We start from the raw sequence: 16229 nt of genomic DNA on the forward strand, positions 1-16229 counted from the left end.
TGTTTTGAGGCAGATTTTACATTTTAATTAGAATAATATACATTGTCATAACCCTTCCCCAAACCTTTCCACGCTTTCATCCATAAATATGTACATAAATCATAATACTATCAAGCTATGAGCAAGTCAGATTTATCCAATAGTGTCCTTCCATGGCTTTTCTTTGCCATGAGCTTGCTTGTCTTTAGCTGATTTTGCGGCCATGGGAGGGGTCTGCTGGAGAGGATTGTGGGTAAAAGTCTGCCTCAGTGGACCTGTGGAGAAAAATGGACAGAAAGACTCAGTAATTCAGAAACAAAAGGCTGAGGGAAATACATGTTTTACGGTGTTTGTCATAAGCACATCCATAGTTTTGGTACACAAGGAGTTGTTAAAAGGCAGCAGAGACTTAACCATGCCAACAGCTCCACCTTCAGGATGTGCAGGTACTTTTTATAAACACCGGTGGTGTGTCAATGTCTGATCTCCCCAATTGTCTATTTGCAGATAATAAATACACAGAAAATAGTACATAAAACATTTTTGCCTGATGTAAGGCTGCAACTAATGATTATTTTCACCATCGATTAATGCGCAAATTATCTTCTGAAATAACTGATTCATTGTTTGGTCTATAAAAAGGCCAAAGACAGTGCAAAAGCGATATTTAGTTTAGAAATATATAAGAAAAATATTCACATTTGAGATGCTGCTAAATCATTACTTAACATCGGGATCGATTAATCGACTAATAACTACAGTACTTGTATGAAAATGCAATGAAAAAACAACAATAGTAAGAAACTCACTGAGTGCGGTTGCTGTGAATTCAGAAAACAAAAAAAAACAAACAAAAAACCCCACTCTGTATAATGAGGATTACGACTTGATAAGGGTGTTTATGTATTTCTCCAAACACTCATATCAGAGTCAGAGTTTATCATTTGCTTATTTTGCAGTCAGATAACGTTAAGGCCCTGTCGACTCAACAGCAGCACACCTTGAAGTCTGTAAATCTGAAACACTGAACCGAGACTGTAGCAGCAGCAGAATCCAAAATGTATGTCTGTCTCAGTGTCTGTTTAATCACACCTTAACTTATCCATTAACAAAGCGAGTATCCAGCGAGAACCATTCTTTTAAGTGTGGTGGTCTCATGTAACTGTTTGGTGAAACACATGTATTTTCAGAGGCAGGTATTTGATTATAACTTTTAATTTACCATTTATTTGCTCTCATTCCAGTGCAAAGGGCTAAACAGCAAAAACAGAAAACACTCGCAATAAAGTCCTCGCCCAGTTTTTACAAGTGTCATTACGGCGCTACCTAGCTAAAGCCACAAGGGGGAGCAGCTGTTCTCCATTTACACATCAAGTCATCACAAGGGATGTGTTATCCTTTATACCCTAGAGAAATCTTATTTCTTTACTGCATATTAGTTTGTTAAAAATAGTTGCCAGTGTCTTTACATTCATTCAGTTTTGGATAAACTTTAAAGTGTTTTGTAAAAAACAACAAATTGGACATGTAGTTTTGAAATTCCAAAAAGTTCGTTTTGTAAGACTTTTGTTTTTTTCCTCAAATTTTTAGGGTCAGGAAATTGTTGTGTACTTTTTACAGAATTAATGAGCTAATGTCATATATTATGGTCATTTTATTCAACCATGACATTTATATAGTGCCACATGCCAATATATTCTTTTCCTCCCTTCCATTTTCTCCCTTTTTGTCCTTTAATCTCATTTAGAAACAACTCCAGCCAGAACTTTCTTCAGCAGTAAAACATTGCTAAGATAAAACCAAACAAAGGTGTAAAGCTGCTGAGGTAGTGGGAGGACTGACCTTTAGCAGCGAGGTCCAGATGATTTTTGATCCTCCTTTCCCTCTCTTCCAGCTGCTGGGCCAGCTGAGCGTTCTTCCAGCCTGGAAACCCACACAGATTTACAACATGTGCAGACAGACAGAAATAATCATTGTTGCAATTTTTTTTTAATGTGAATCAAACAATTAATGTCTTTACTGTTTAATATTACTATGAAAAATCAATCCACCAAATGTCCTGATGTTTTAGTTTTATGTTTATAATACCAACCCTTCTTCATGCTTGCGAAGAAGCCGTCATTTTGGGGCAGAGCAGAGTCTGGGTGTTTGATCCTATCCGGGATCCTCAGCCTCTCTCTGACCAAAGGGTGTCTGAGCAGGGCGACTTGGCCCAAGGAGAAGCAGTTAGAGGTCAGCCAATAGGTAAACACCGCCTGAAGTTAGTTTGAGAAGAAATTTGTTTTAGAAAATGAATGTACAGAATCTGCAGCAGCAGAGCGGTTAAAATGCTTAAGATGTGTTTACAGGTACCGAGGCGCCCTTTTGGTATGATGTGAGATGAGGCTGAACCTGTAGAAAAATAATAAATACTGATACGAGTCAATGACAGACTGACCGTGGGGAAGTTGATAGTGAGGGGTAGGATGACGAGGGGCATGATCCTGAACACAGTCTTCATAGCTCTCAGATTGGGGTTGTCAATACCAGATTCTGCACCCAACTGAAAGAGGAAAAAGGAAAAAAAAAAAGCAAATGTGGTGATTATTAAGGAAAAGCACATTTACATTCAAGAGTTTATAACAAGATCATAAAAACACCTAGTGCGAGCTCTGTCAGTCCAATGGAAGTCCTATTATTCCCATAATATAAGGCTCATGCTGATTCTTTATTCTGGCCTGCATGATACTGATAAAGAAAAAAAAAAAAAGGTGTCATAATCTTTTGGCATCAGAGCACTGCAAAAAAAATACAGATTAGGAGGGTTCTTTCTTTCTTTCTGACAAGTTGAGTAAAAGCTGCCTCACCTCCAGGATGAAGAACATGGTTCCAGTCACGGCTAAAGGTAGAATATAAAAAGGATCTGCTGCCGTAAGGTCTGGAAACCAGAGCATACCTCCCGTCTGCATGCTGGGGACAGGCAGATACGCCATCTTCCTCAGTGCGATGAAGAAGGAGACGAAGATTGGTGCCTGAGGAAAATTGAGATTCATCATTTTTAAATGACCAAAAATAGTACAAGGTATTTTTAAAGTGTCTCATCTCAGTAAAATATAAAGGAGATAAACTGACCTGCACCAAAGGAACCAGGAAGCCACGGAGAGGATTCACATCATGTTTCTTCTGGAACAAGTTCAGGTCAGTGTAGGCTTTGGCAACTACGGCATAAAAACAACAGCCATGATAAGTTGATCAGACCACACACACATCTGTTTTGTGACTGAAAGGATGAGATCAGTTGAGAGAGGAAAGAAAATTTACATTCAAATTTGTTTCCACTCTGTTTGGCCTCGGTCATCCTGTTGGTGAGTTTGGTCATCTCAGGCAGCACATTGTTCAGCTTGGCTGCCTCTCTCTGGCCCTTCACAATGACTGGAAACACAGCCAAACGAGCCAGTACCGTGCCTATACGAGAGCGAAAGAATTATAGAAACAACAAAGAGGAAGAAGAGAATGAAAAAGGACACGGGAAATTGAACACAGATCGTTTGTGCTGCTCAAAATGAGACTCAAGGAAAATATCACGGTCAGATACTGATCAACTCTGCCTTGACAATTTCCCAGAATGCAAGATATGTGATAAACTGGCTTGAAAGTTTTTGTTGAGCCGTGCTTACCTGCAACGATGGCCCCCCACCAGGGCAAACCGAGATCCAAGTGCATGAACTCTAACAGGTTCTGGATCAGGCCCACGGGTGTGTGACCTGCCAATCCCAGCTCTGCTAAAGTGGATTCCGTAGTTGCAGCTTGCAGGACTCCCGCTGCCGTTGGTGCAGCGTCAGCTACTTGCTCAATGACTGGCTGCATTAAAACAGGGGTGGGGTCAGCAGACACAAGCTCAGGGGAGGAACCCAAGACTGGAGGAGGAGCAGAGCTGTGTGCTACCGGTACTGCCATGGAAACGGTTTGAACTGGGATCTGAAAATATCAATGAAAACGAAATAACATCATTCGAGTTAGAAGGTAACTACCTGTAGAGGTCTTAGACAGGTGATTTCATTACAGATGTGGTCTCAGCCACCTGTTCAGTGATTGGTTGTGCAAAGATGGGGGTGGGGTCTGCGGCCAGAGAGACAGGGGAGGACTCCAGGACTGGAGGACTGTCAGGAGTTTCCACCACTGGAGCTGCCATTGATCCATCCTCAGGTGGGATCTGGAAATAATCAATATCAGTTAAGTTTGAATGTAACAATTTAAAACAGCAATTTGACTCTTTCAGCAAAGAGTCATCATAAAATCCATATAAAATATCCATGAAGAACTACAGCAGCTCATAACATAGTGCTGGTTGTGGTTGGGACTGCAATTGGTTTACAGCAGGATTGGATTTATACATCTACACGTCAAAGTGTCTTCATTTGTCAGTTATTTAATTTGCTGGATTGGCCAAAAACGGATATTTGGTTGTTATTATTTAAGTTTGATCACTTTCTTGACAGCCTTTACTACTACAGTTCATATCAATATCCCAATATAAAAATACATATGCTGCGGATTTAATAATCCAATCCTGGGGATGGTATTTGATGGCCTGAAGTTCAACAGGTAACAGATATATGTCAGATCTAATTGGACCTATTCATATACTTTTTGGCAAAACAGGTCCCGCCATGTATTTTTAAGAAAATATAATTGCACTATCTATTATCAAAAGTAAATAAAAAGGGTGATAAAATCTTTGAAATGCAAAAAACTGTATTAAAACCTGATTACTGCCAATATTGATTGATTGATTGTCAGGTTCTTCACCAAAGAGACTACACACTTTACTAAATCTAAGTTATGAATGTTTTCTGATCTGGTATAAGATTTGTTTACATCAGTAATAACTGTAAACAAGACAGTAAAACAAGCTAATGTTTTCAAATCTAATCATTTTAAGAATGTACAAAATTCTTATTTTTCTCTGCTATTAAAAAAAAAGTCCTCTACCAGGGCTATATGTAAAGTTTTCAACTTGTTTAACACCCCAGTATGTTTGCAGGAGGTCCACTTTGAGCTCTACTGAAGATGACCCGACTTTGATGCTACAGAGCTGCCGTCCGATGAAACTTCTCGGACAACAGCAGCCCCGTCGCAAGCCTAATCACCTGCGAGCTGTTGTGTCTGACTGCGGCGGTGTTCACCCAGAAGAACTTCCCGTGCGGTCTGCGGCCCAGCAGAGTCCTGGTGGCAGGACTGCGACACTCAAACACTGTGTGCAGATGGGACCTCTGGAGCAACCGCTGTTTGGAAAACCAGATGGTCAAAGTGTCGGTCGGGTGCACATTTCACACAAGAAACAACAACGTGATGACAAATATTGGGGCTGCGTCACATAGCATCTGACTAGCTTGGTGGCAAGTTTACAGTGGGTTCACCTAACTGGGATTTCCAGGGGTTTAAAATGCAGCTGCGTTCTAACTTCAATCTGATTAGAGTAGAAAAGATCAGTCCGTGAAGAGATTGATCAAAAGAAAATTGATCAAAAGAATATTTTGGTAATCAATTAATCATTTAAGTTTAACCACATGTGGTGGAGAAGTCTGATTTATGGCTTTTCTTCTTAAGTTCGTGAGTAGGAGTAAAACTGAAGTGATTTTTACTTTCATCTGTCCAGTGTGATGAATACAGGCCCGAGTCTGCGGCAGGTTTAAGTCAAAACCTCAGACGCAGTGACCTCCAGTGGCAATCGGGGGTTTTATAATGGACTCAGCAGCCGGGGTCAGGTTTAGACTGAACCCGTCTTCAGTTCGCTGGTTAAGGTGTAAAACCATCCCGACCATCGCGCCACAGCCAAACTCGTGGCAGGGCGACAGCCCCAGTGTCTTTACTCCAGGAGAAATGTTGTGGCAACAACGCAGCGACTCTCCAATAATGTCATAATAAACGCCTGGTGGCCTTTAGCACGTGTTTCAGTGCCTCCAGCTAAACTGCCCATGTTGTTCTGGTTTAAAAGCCTGGCGATTTAACGGTTACATTAAACATCCCTCTTTTCCAGAGAGGCTGTTACTGTCAAAGTCACAGCGAAGGCATGCACTCGTAACTACGCGGCGAGGATGCTAACCGGCTAGCGAGTTAGCCGGAGAAAGTCCCCGTTTGTGTCTTTGGCTCAGAGGGAGGAATAAAGTAGCACACGTGCGGCGATAGAGAAGACCTACGTGGCTCCAGATGTCTGAAAGGGTATGGCTGCCTCGGCTCGGTTTTCCAGCCTGTCTCAGGAAACATCTTGCTAGGCATCCCGGAGTCACCCCGCTCCTGATGGCAGCCATGTCGACAGGGGGGAAAAAAGATGACCTGCTACGGAAAGCGTGAGGAGTCAATTTTTTGCAACAGACTTCGCCCATGGTAGGTGTCAGTGTGTTTTTGTTTTTCTTTATTGGGGTAGGCAGTGTAGTATCATTCTGTTCAAATATAATACAATTTCTATTTGCCTTTTTCCATCGACATCCAGAAACACACTAAATACTCTTGTAGTGTATTTACTTGTAGTGAAATAAGTACATTTACTCGAGTACTCTGGTATTCTGGTGCAAGTTTAAGCTTCTTGCTGGTGGCCCACCATAGAATCAGAATCAGCTTTATTGACCAAGTATTTTTGTGCATTCAAGGAATTTGATTCCAGTTTCTAGTAGCCCTTATCCAATGTACACACAGTACTAATAACAGTGTTTAGAAAGATATACATGAAGATACAGCGAAAACAAGGACAACAAAGCCGAACATAGAAGAATAAATATAAACATATGACTATTATGTACAAGCTAGTAGGTGAAAAATAGAACAAAATAAATATATAGTTAAGTAAAAGATAAAAACATAAACATATTACTATTATGTACACGCACGTAGGAAAAGGAAATTGTTTGGAAGAGTGCAAGGAGTGCTGAAATAAGCATTACATGGGTACTGTCATAGGTTACTTTATATTCAAACAGTAGGTGATCAAGACTGTATGGTTGGTACTGAAGAATTTCCACTTAATGCTACTTTATACCTCAACTCTACCGTACTACTTTATTTCAAAAATATATTTTACTTATTATTTATTTTGTGTCAATTCTGACTACAACATGTTGTGCATCCGGCCGCTTCGAGTCAGGTTTAAAAGATTATACTGCAGTTTGGACACAGAATACACATAAAGCACCTCACGTCTGTATGGACAATAACTAACAGTTTCCAAGGCTGTAATTTGATTTGACGTTGTGACATAAAAGTAAATGAAAGCACAGTAGTGTATAAGAAAAAGCCAAAGCGAGGGAATATTTCCACAATATTTACTTCCTGGACAACAGATTGCTATATATGTGCACTTATACATTACTTCCACACTGTACTAACAATCATACGATTGTGAAATATTTTTTAAAAATCCACTTTTTAGATTCAGAATGATCATAATGGTTTACATATTGTAACTTCCTGTTATCCTAAATTATAGTAGTATGTCAACATAATACAATTAATATAACTAAAATCAAAAACATATTAAAGGATAAAAGCACATGAAATATCTATGCAAGGAATTCCACACACAATCTGCAATCATTCATTAAACCCTGTGATCTTTTTTAATATAGGTCTATTAACTGTTTAACTAAGAAATATTGAAAATAACATCATGTAATAGGTGCATACTATATCAGGTGTCTAAAAAATGTTAATTTAAAGAAAGTGCAAAGGAGAAACAAAAGAAAAAGATTATTATATTTCGTCTTAATCCAACTCTGAAATCTGGTCTGTATTTTTCCAGCTTTTTCACAAAATAAGCAAACACCCAAAATGTGCCCCTCTTCTTTTCATTGAACGTTTTATTCGGGTAGCTTGTACTTTTTGCATTGCATGCTTCTGTGGCTCTAGCAAAGGTGAGCTATTCAGGTTGACACTGAAAACAGGCTTCGTCAAAGTGACCTTTCCATCTGTTTTTGGATCACATTTACTTTAAATTCTCCCTCTATTATTTATCACGTCTTTCCTGCCTGTCACTGACTTCCGGTTTAACATCATGATGAATATCTGGTCTCCTCCATCTAACAACGTCTCTTCCTGCATTGGCATAGTCCTGATCCTTCACTCTCTCTTCAGGTTGAGTTTCTGGAAAGAACTGTCCTGTCTTTTCTGCCTGGTCATCAGCTTCTGCCTTTCCCCTCTCCTCACCATCCTCCATTCATTTCCCCTCATCTTGCTCTTATTTCTCTTGAAGAAATCCCACATGTCCCTCCTTTCCTCATTACACCCCTGATTAACGTATGGTCTGCTCTGCCTGACATCAGCTCCATTATCCCCGATCCTCTAAATTACAGAACCTCTAGACCCATCACTGACCATGCTTCTAATTCCTGTCTGTTCAGTTCTGTTGATGGACACAGCCTCACTTTGGTTCAGAGCTTTATATTTATTGGCTGACTAAAGTAAAGTTCAAGTCCAGGAAATAAGACAGGACCTAAGAGTCTTTCTTTTTAAACCCTCCTAGCCAACACCTGCTCCCATCCACTGATGTTTGAATGGTAATTTGCCACTGAATCACATAAATCAGAAACTAAACTGAAACCAAACCCTGATGTAACAGCAACGGTTTTATGACTTGTCAAAGGCAAAACAACTGCTGCGACATCACAGATCACGGGTATCAGGTGCAACATGACTGAAAGTTGTAGCACGCACACTAGAGGGCAATGCAGTAGCATTTCTCGGACCTGTGTGATTCACTGTTGAATTTATGGAAGTGCCCACATGGGGAAATTTGGCATTCGTGACATGCAAATCTGATTTTTTTTTTTTTTTTTTTTTTACAAAAAACGTATGAAACCTGCATTATTTACATCGAAGTTTTCTTTGCGAGCATTAGTTTGATTTCCTGCCTTTGGTGGTGCACCGCTGTGCTTCTTGGTGAAACCACTGGCAGAAATGTGAACCTTTTGCACTTACAGGAGAACAAAAGAGAACCCAAACATAGAAACATACACACTATAGTCTTCATCTACCACCAACGCAAGTGTTAGACTCAAAAATGGACCATTGGTGTTTGATTCTGTGCCACGTGTAGAGCATGTGTTCTGGTGCATCAACTGTCCATGGAATATCTTAAAGTAGGAAAAAAATCCTTGGGTTTTTGCAATGTCTGTTAGATTTGACATCAGATTTCACCGTCAGGTAAAGACCTGCGACACCTCAGGACTGGTAAGGCTCGAAATCAGTGATCAGTGAGCAAATTCTCCAAAAAGTAGGTTTGATAGTTTAACATGTACTGTATTCAAAGGCTCTACCTCTGTCAATGCCCAGCTTCTTTGTGATATTATACTATATGTGGAAGCTGTGTGTGCCTTTAATTGATCACGCGAGGTTGTAAGATGACGATAAGCACACTCAGTGTCAAGATTTTCACAGGTGTACCTACACAAAACGAAGACAAACTGTAACCTAAGTTCAGTTTAAATAAATAAAGACAAACATCATATGGCATGAAGCCTGGTTTAACCTTTCCACAGCCTCTCTGAAGTTTGGTCTTTGGTCATGAAAATCACCCGCAGCACGCTGCTCAAGGAGCTCGTTGCTCCTTGGCTTAACAAGCCATGGTACTTAGCTGTTGGGAGGAGATCGTTAATAATGAATGTAAACTGCAATACTGTCTTTATACCATCACTGTGGATGAAAAACCGGCCTAACTGCAAGTAGCCTACATCCTACCTGGAGAGGCCAAACTACCGTAGGAAAAAACCACCCGCCATTTTCCAAGAAATTCATTTTGATTCCTTTCATTTCCAATCCACATAGAGATCCTCCACTGCAACAGATGTTGTTTTACAAATTTATACACTGGATCAGAAGATGAAAAAATGCAAATGCAGGACAAAAGGAAACATATATGTGCTTACCCTCAGCTGATAAGTAAGTATAGAATACATAACACTTTCATGTACATTAATGTTCACATTCATGTGTCATAGCTACACATCTGATACCAACAGCAAACAACTGCAACGGAAACTGAAAGCAAAGGTTATTGTGTGCCACTAGGTAACCTTTTGTTTGTTACAAAACACATGCAGGAGGGAAAGAATGTGTAGGGTGTACATTGTTGTTAACCTGTTCAATCTTAATCAATATATTCCCAGCAGCTACTGTATGGCATCTGATTAGAAAAGTACTTTCTTACCAGCTTGTCCACGTGCTGTTCGGATGATAAAAAGCTACTCAGACAGCACTTTTTTAAATCCCTCAGAAATCAGTTAATTTATGGTATTTAATAGTATAGTAGCATGATAGTTAATATGGAACACTTCACATGTAACAGCCAATGGCAAATAATTTCAAAATCCAAATTCAAAAAGATTGTATTATTATAATACAGATTCTTAAAATGATAAAAACTAATCTCACTTGAAACCAACCATTACGCAGTGTTTATAACTTCAGCGCCATTGAAAATCCAATTAGACGATGAGATACAAACTGGAAAATTGGAAAAACAACAGGACTGCCCAGACATCATGTGAATTCCAGTAAATGTGCGGCAGAAACCGAAAGTGAAAATCACATCACACAGACAGGAGCTATAAAACAGGTTTTCGCTGCGCTTGGAGAGGTTCAACCTTGCTACTGTAGCAGGCCATATTGATTTAATGAGCTCTTTTGTGTGGAAAGATTATGGGAGTAAAACAAAGAAATGGAGATGTGAACTGAAAGCATGTTTTGGTGTGTGTGCTTTTTTTTTTCTTGGCCGAAAATATCACCCCACGGCACAAACCACAGAACGCACGACAGGATGTCTTCAAAATGAACGTCGGAAGACTTTCATTTTCACTTGACGCCGCATCCGCTAAACTGCTGCCTTTCACGGAAACGCGGCACTTGACGGGATAGGAGGGTCGGGGATTTGGTCCGGGCTACATAGTCCGGTCACGTTGTCAGATTTTCATGCGCGAACGAGGAACAGATGCAACGGATACATAAAACTGGGCGTGCTAGTGCTAAACGAAGTCCTGGGCCGATTTAATCCCAAACCAAAGCGGCAAAACAAACACATGCTTCTGTTATCTCAGTAGGGAAAACTGACCAAGTTGCCTTGCAGTTGCGATTTAAGTGGAACAAGAAACACTAAACTGCCCCCCCACTGGTAAACATGTAAACTGGTGCTTCGTGCTGTTGTTACCCTGAATGCAGCACAGCTCTGCAGGCACAGAAAAACCTTTTATATGGGATGTGGGTCGTTAAGTTCATTCACAACACAACACAAGACAGAGACAGATTAATTTTTGATAAATATGTCCCCATATTCAATAGGTGAGCATATTCGGCTAGAACTACCTCCAACATCCAAACGTGATTTCAGATGTTGCCTTGATCAAAATTTGTTTTTGTTTTTTTGGGGGGTTTTTTTCTGTATCATTGGGTGGGCTGTTTTCAGGAGACGCTCATGAGCGACATACATTTGTGAATTCGGATAATATTCCCAATGTGGTGTTGTTAACCTGTAATTGTTGGTCACCTGATAATGGAGTCTGGTCAAGGCAGCACTTTGTTTACCAGCTCTTCCGCACGCTGTTTGTGCGACAACTCAGACGCGCACCGCTTTTTGATAACAGTCGTTTAACATGTGGTAGCAGGGTAATTGATATGGAACAATCATGGCAAATCATCTCAAAGTCCAAATTCAAAACCAAGGACAAAATTATACAAACTAAGATTCATTTGACATTGGGTCAGTTACATTAAGTCAGTTTACTACAGTGCATAACTGTAAAGTAAAAAATAAGAAAAACATACAAAAAGGGGAAAAAAAAACATAATATAACTAAGATGTACGGTGTATTTGAAATCCAATGTCCTCAGGCACTTGGCATATACATACAATGCATTCTATGAACCAAAAATCAAAGGGAAAAGATTTTACAGCGCTGCCAAAATTGCCGACTGATTTCTGACAAGTACAGTACAAATTTGCAAAGTATAGCCTTTATTAAGAACTAAAAAAAAATACAAGAATTTGGTGGATTACCACATGACATGCAGTGTTGTAAAATGTCAGTTTGTATTGTCCTGCTGAAAGTATGCTGTTTGTCTCATTCTGACTTTTAATCCTTGTCTGCCTGTGTCTTGCAGGGTATACAAGAAAAAAGCTTACGTAAACATCCTCTTCCTCTTTCACGTTCACCTTGCACTTGTGACACTATTGCCATATTTTTTAGCATCTGACTCAAGTAAACTCTTTCTCTCGTCATCCTTCTCTTCACCTGCGCTGGATTTTTCGTTACCGTGTTGCTGTGGCTCTGAAGAAGATGAATCGTCTGCCTTTGGGTCACATTCTCCTTTAGCATTTACTTCATCATCCCTCAACTGCCTGGTCAAGCTTCCTCCTGAGGTTTCTGCTGCTGCTTCTGGTGTCGTCTCTGTCTTGATATTATGTTGAATAGCACTGCCAGGCATCTGAACTTCCCTCTCTGAACGGCTGACACCTCCCATCATTTGCTCCTTAACACTACACAATCCAGATCTCGCATCTACTTTAGTTTCCCCCAGCATTTGATGCTGATCATTCGGTTCTCTGCTTTCTGCCGATCGTCGTCTAACAAAAGACTCCTGTCTGTCATGTTCATTATCTCCTGTCTTTTTCTCCTCTGTGATCTGTCTCTCCACACCGACATCTTGATGTAAGATTTCCTGTTCCAGACCCTCCTGTAGTCTATTTTGACCAGCATTTAATTGTCCATTGTCCTGATCCTCTACACCTTCACCACCATGTCTTTCTGATGTTCCTCTCCTTAGTGTATGTTCATCAACTCTCTTAACATCACTGTTCTCCTCTCCCTCTTTTTCCACATAAACCTGTCCAGCATAAAACTTGTCACTGATTTTCTTTTCGCACCGATCATTTGGTTTGCTTTGTTGAATCACACCATCTCTTTTATTGTCCTGATGGCATCCCTCATCTTTCTTAACTTTCACTTTCACTGTCTCCTCATCTTCCTTATTCTCTACACAGCTAAATTCAAGGCCTTGAACTCGTCCTGAACTCTGTTCCTCCGCAACAACTTTTCTACTGTCCTGACACTCATGATAGGCAGAGGTCAAGAGCTCTGCACTCCCTGCTTCCTTCTCCCTTTCATCAGCTCCAGTTCTGTCCTCTTCTTCCTCATCACCTATCACCACCTTCTTCTCCTCCATCTTGCGTTTAAGGCCATAATGTTCCTGTTTGTCCTGCTGATGTTCATGTTCAGGAGTGGACACCTCACTGGTGTCATCGGTCGAAGTCTCTGCAGCAGGCACTACGAAGGTAAACCAAAACGCCAAATAAAATCGATGCTGACAAACTGTCGGCGCTGTGAAATCGTTCAAACCACACTTCAGTAAGATTAATGAAAATGTTTGCCATCTTACTTGTTGTTTTCCTGTAGAAAAGAAGATACGCATATTGGGACCTAGTGGGAGTAATGTGAAAAGAACGTAAGGTCATTTTCAGATTCAGCAAATGTATGGTGGGGAAGAAAAGACAAATGAAACTTACTTCTCATCATTATGCGCCTGGAATGGCTGCTGATCAAGCTGTTGATGAAAGGAAGAACAAGGAGCTCCATGATTAATTCTTTTTTCACCGTCTACTACACAACTGCACAGCTGTCCGTTAAGTACGGCTGCTTTGGGATCAGTAACTCTGAGGCAAAGGTGATGGGTCTTACCGATGTGACGCAGGTGTCATTGAAGTTGTACCACATCTCATCATTTTCATCCTGGGACTTGACTGTAGCAGTGTAATGTCCACCTTTCAGACTTCCGAAATGCTCCACAAATGCGTACAGTTCATATGTCTGATTCTGATCACCAGAGGAACGAAGATGAGAGAAATAAGGACGAGGGTTTAAAAAATAATGAGTTATGATGTGATATGATATATATATATACACAGTATACCTCTGGTATCCGCAGGGTGTAGGGAACCTTCACATTGCATTTGGTTTTCACGTGTCTCATGAGACGATAGTCAAACGTGAATCTCTTCAACAGCAACATCAACACGTCTGGATGACGTTTTATTTCAAATTTCTAATTGAAACACACAAATACAATAAAAAGAGATGAAGACGATTCAGTATCTATATAAGAAGACACTATTCGTACCACACTTTGACCAATGAAGCGATACAATGACAAAAAAAAACCCAAATCCATAAACAATAGCACATAGAGTGTATGCTGTGTGTAATGAACAATGTAAATTGTAATTGTTGAAGCAGCAAGTTTGTAAATGAAAACAACCACTAAGATAAGGTGTTACTTGTTTTAACACCCTTTAAATCTCACACGCCATCGTCAGAAATTCTCAGGCCTGTAGTTTTACAGTGGCATGGGCTATGTTTATGTGCTGCAGAAAAAGAACAGTGGCGGTGTGTGCAAGTTGACTGCCCAGGCATCATTGGCCGTCACCAGGAGTTCACCGCCTGGATACCAGAGGCCTTGGAGTTTCAGTAAAGTGTTTCCTCATAACTTACATTGGTAACATCAGCTTTGGCGTCACAGTGGTCACAGTACAACTGGTTATCTCCGCTGGCGTCCGAGGCTCTGAAAAACTTTTCAATCCCATCCATCTGAAAAAAGAAAAAGGCCTTTATGTCACTGAAATGATCTCTGCAATCAACAGCAACACGGCAGGTCTCAATGTTTACAACATTGTTTGGATGTTGAAATCTAGTCTGCAAACAGCATATTTTAATCTACTACGTAACTTCTGGCAAAAATAAAATGATGGCAATTGTGTCCTTACCACACAATAGTAGTCCTGGTTGTCCGAATCCGCCAATGCAATAGGCAGATTCCAAAATGGCCCATCAGTTTTCGTTTCTGTGCCACATGTGGAGCATGTGTCCTTGTGTGTCAACAGTCCTTGAAATATCTAAAGATGCGAAAAATACAGAGACCTCTGAAATGGCATCATTATAATTTACACCCCCCTCCTTCACTTAGGGCAACGCCTGCTACATTTCATACTGATAATACCTGTGAAGCCTCAGGACTGGTGCGGCTTAAAATCTTCTCAAAGTACTCGGCGGCGTCACGTTGTTCCCACACTGAGGATTTGATGAGTACAAATTAAATGTTCGTTTCTTCACACGAGGGGGTAACAGCTACCATACTGACGCTGTAGGAGACTGGTTTTTTGTTTAAAGCACTGGCAAAAAAAAACACTCTAAAATGAGTTCATGGTAGACTAGATAAGGCTGAGTTTAAGAAGCCATGTTCACAGGATGTAGATTTACAAAATAAAGATGCTCTACATGTAGTCTAAATGTAAACTAACTCATGGGCAGCTTTTCAAAAAGGAGGTTTGGTCTTTCAACATCTCTATTTGCTAACACATACTGTACCTCTTTTGATGCCCAGCGTCTTTGTGATCCTAACGGTGTTTGCCGTGCCTCTCTTTAAGGCAACAAACAAGGCTTTAAGATGAGGGTCGAGGCGCTCGGTGTCACGATCTGCGCAAGGCAACCTATACGATGTAAACACATGCTGGCGATAAGTGGAAGAAAAGTGCAGGTTCAGTTAAATGCATACGGATGAAGGCGACACACTGTGCGGCTCCAGAGTTGGGTAACAAACCTTTCCACAGCCTCTCTGAAGTCCTTGGTCATGAACAGCACCTGCAGCACGCTGTTCAAGTAACACGTTGCTCCCTGGTTAAACAAGCCATGGTACCTGTCGGCTTTTGGAAGGAGAAGGTTAACAATGCAGGTCCGTTTCAGGACGGTCCTCGACTCGTTGTTTCGGATGAAAGGTACGCATCTTACCCGGAGGGCTCACGCCATCTCTTCCAGTCATGGCGATTGATTCGATTCGCCGGGAATATCGCTCCAACTAGGTGCCCTGTCCGCTGCGAGGGATTTGTCACAGTCGTTATCCCTGATTTTTTGAACTGAAAAAGCCAAGGCAGGGCAGAAGAAACAAAACATGAGTCCCCGCAGCCCCCCGGGTTTGCAGGTTCACAATTGGAAAGCGCTCCTGCGATTCTGGGAAATACAAGTTGTTCACGTGAGAACGCACACAGGAAATCTGCCGTATCATACAAACCTCGGAGCGCTTTCTGTTTCACCTACCGGCGTGCTGCGTTCACGGAAACTGCTCATTACGCCCCATCGGCAGGTCTCTTTGCTCACGAGAAATCGGCTGAATCCGAACGTCCGGACACCTCCCACAATTTATCCAGTCCACAAAGGGGCCTGCAGACTTCCAGAGAGTCC

At 41.0% G+C, this 16229-nt stretch overlaps 2 protein-coding genes across 2 annotated transcripts; both read right to left on the minus strand.

The window, feature by feature from the left end:
- oxa1l (OXA1L mitochondrial inner membrane protein) lies at positions 1-6332 on the minus strand. Its single transcript, XM_040141406.1, has 11 exons — positions 6159-6332; positions 5109-5243; positions 4040-4171; positions 3636-3936; positions 3280-3423; positions 3091-3176; positions 2826-2990; positions 2417-2521; positions 2072-2234; positions 1822-1902; positions 1-254 (listed from the first exon to the last, which is right to left on the minus strand). Exons 1-11 carry the CDS (start codon positions 6267-6269, stop codon positions 133-135), a joined length of 1545 nt encoding a protein of 514 aa, XP_039997340.1. The 5' UTR covers positions 6270-6332; the 3' UTR covers positions 1-132.
- A 3505-nt stretch (positions 6333-9837) lies between these two features.
- LOC120797600 (probable ubiquitin carboxyl-terminal hydrolase creB) lies at positions 9838-16036 on the minus strand. The gene is made up of 11 exons (XM_040141404.1): positions 15780-16036; positions 15592-15694; positions 15360-15481; positions 14992-15062; positions 14759-14887; positions 14487-14582; positions 13909-14040; positions 13677-13811; positions 13505-13542; positions 13378-13418; positions 9838-13265 (listed from the first exon to the last, which is right to left on the minus strand). Exons 1-11 carry the CDS (start codon positions 15808-15810, stop codon positions 12151-12153), a joined length of 2013 nt encoding a protein of 670 aa, XP_039997338.1. The 5' UTR covers positions 15811-16036; the 3' UTR covers positions 9838-12150.
- Positions 16037-16229: the final 193 nt, after the last annotated feature.

The sequence above is a fragment of the Xiphias gladius genome, chromosome 12, assembly GCF_016859285.1.
Source record: "Xiphias gladius isolate SHS-SW01 ecotype Sanya breed wild chromosome 12, ASM1685928v1, whole genome shotgun sequence".
In the NCBI taxonomy this organism is placed as follows: domain Eukaryota; kingdom Metazoa; phylum Chordata; class Actinopteri; order Istiophoriformes; family Xiphiidae; genus Xiphias; species Xiphias gladius.

Bases quoted from the DNA above. Each gene is read 5' to 3' on its own strand.
- oxa1l (XM_040141406.1), bottom strand. From the start codon at position 6,269: ATGGCTGCCATCAGGAGCGGGGTGACTCCGGGATGCCTAGCAAGATGT. The intron at 2,991-3,090 runs GTCAGTTTATCT...AATTTTCCTCAG, and splicing joins TCCTGGTTCCTTTGGTGCAG to GCACCAATCTTCGTCTCCTT. The intron at 2,235-2,416 runs GTCAGTCTGTCA...AACTAACTTCAG, and splicing joins TCACTATCAACTTCCCCACG to GCGGTGTTTACCTATTGGCT.
- LOC120797600 (XM_040141404.1), bottom strand. From the start codon at position 15,810: ATGACTGGAAGAGATGGCGTGAGCCCTCCGG. The intron at 14,888-14,991 runs GTATTATCAGTA...TCGCATCTTTAG, and splicing joins CCAGTCCTGAGGCTTCACAG to ATATTTCAAGGACTGTTGAC. The intron at 13,266-13,377 runs GTAAGATGGCAA...TTACCTTCGTAG, and splicing joins TTTCTACAGGAAAACAACAA to TGCCTGCTGCAGAGACTTCG.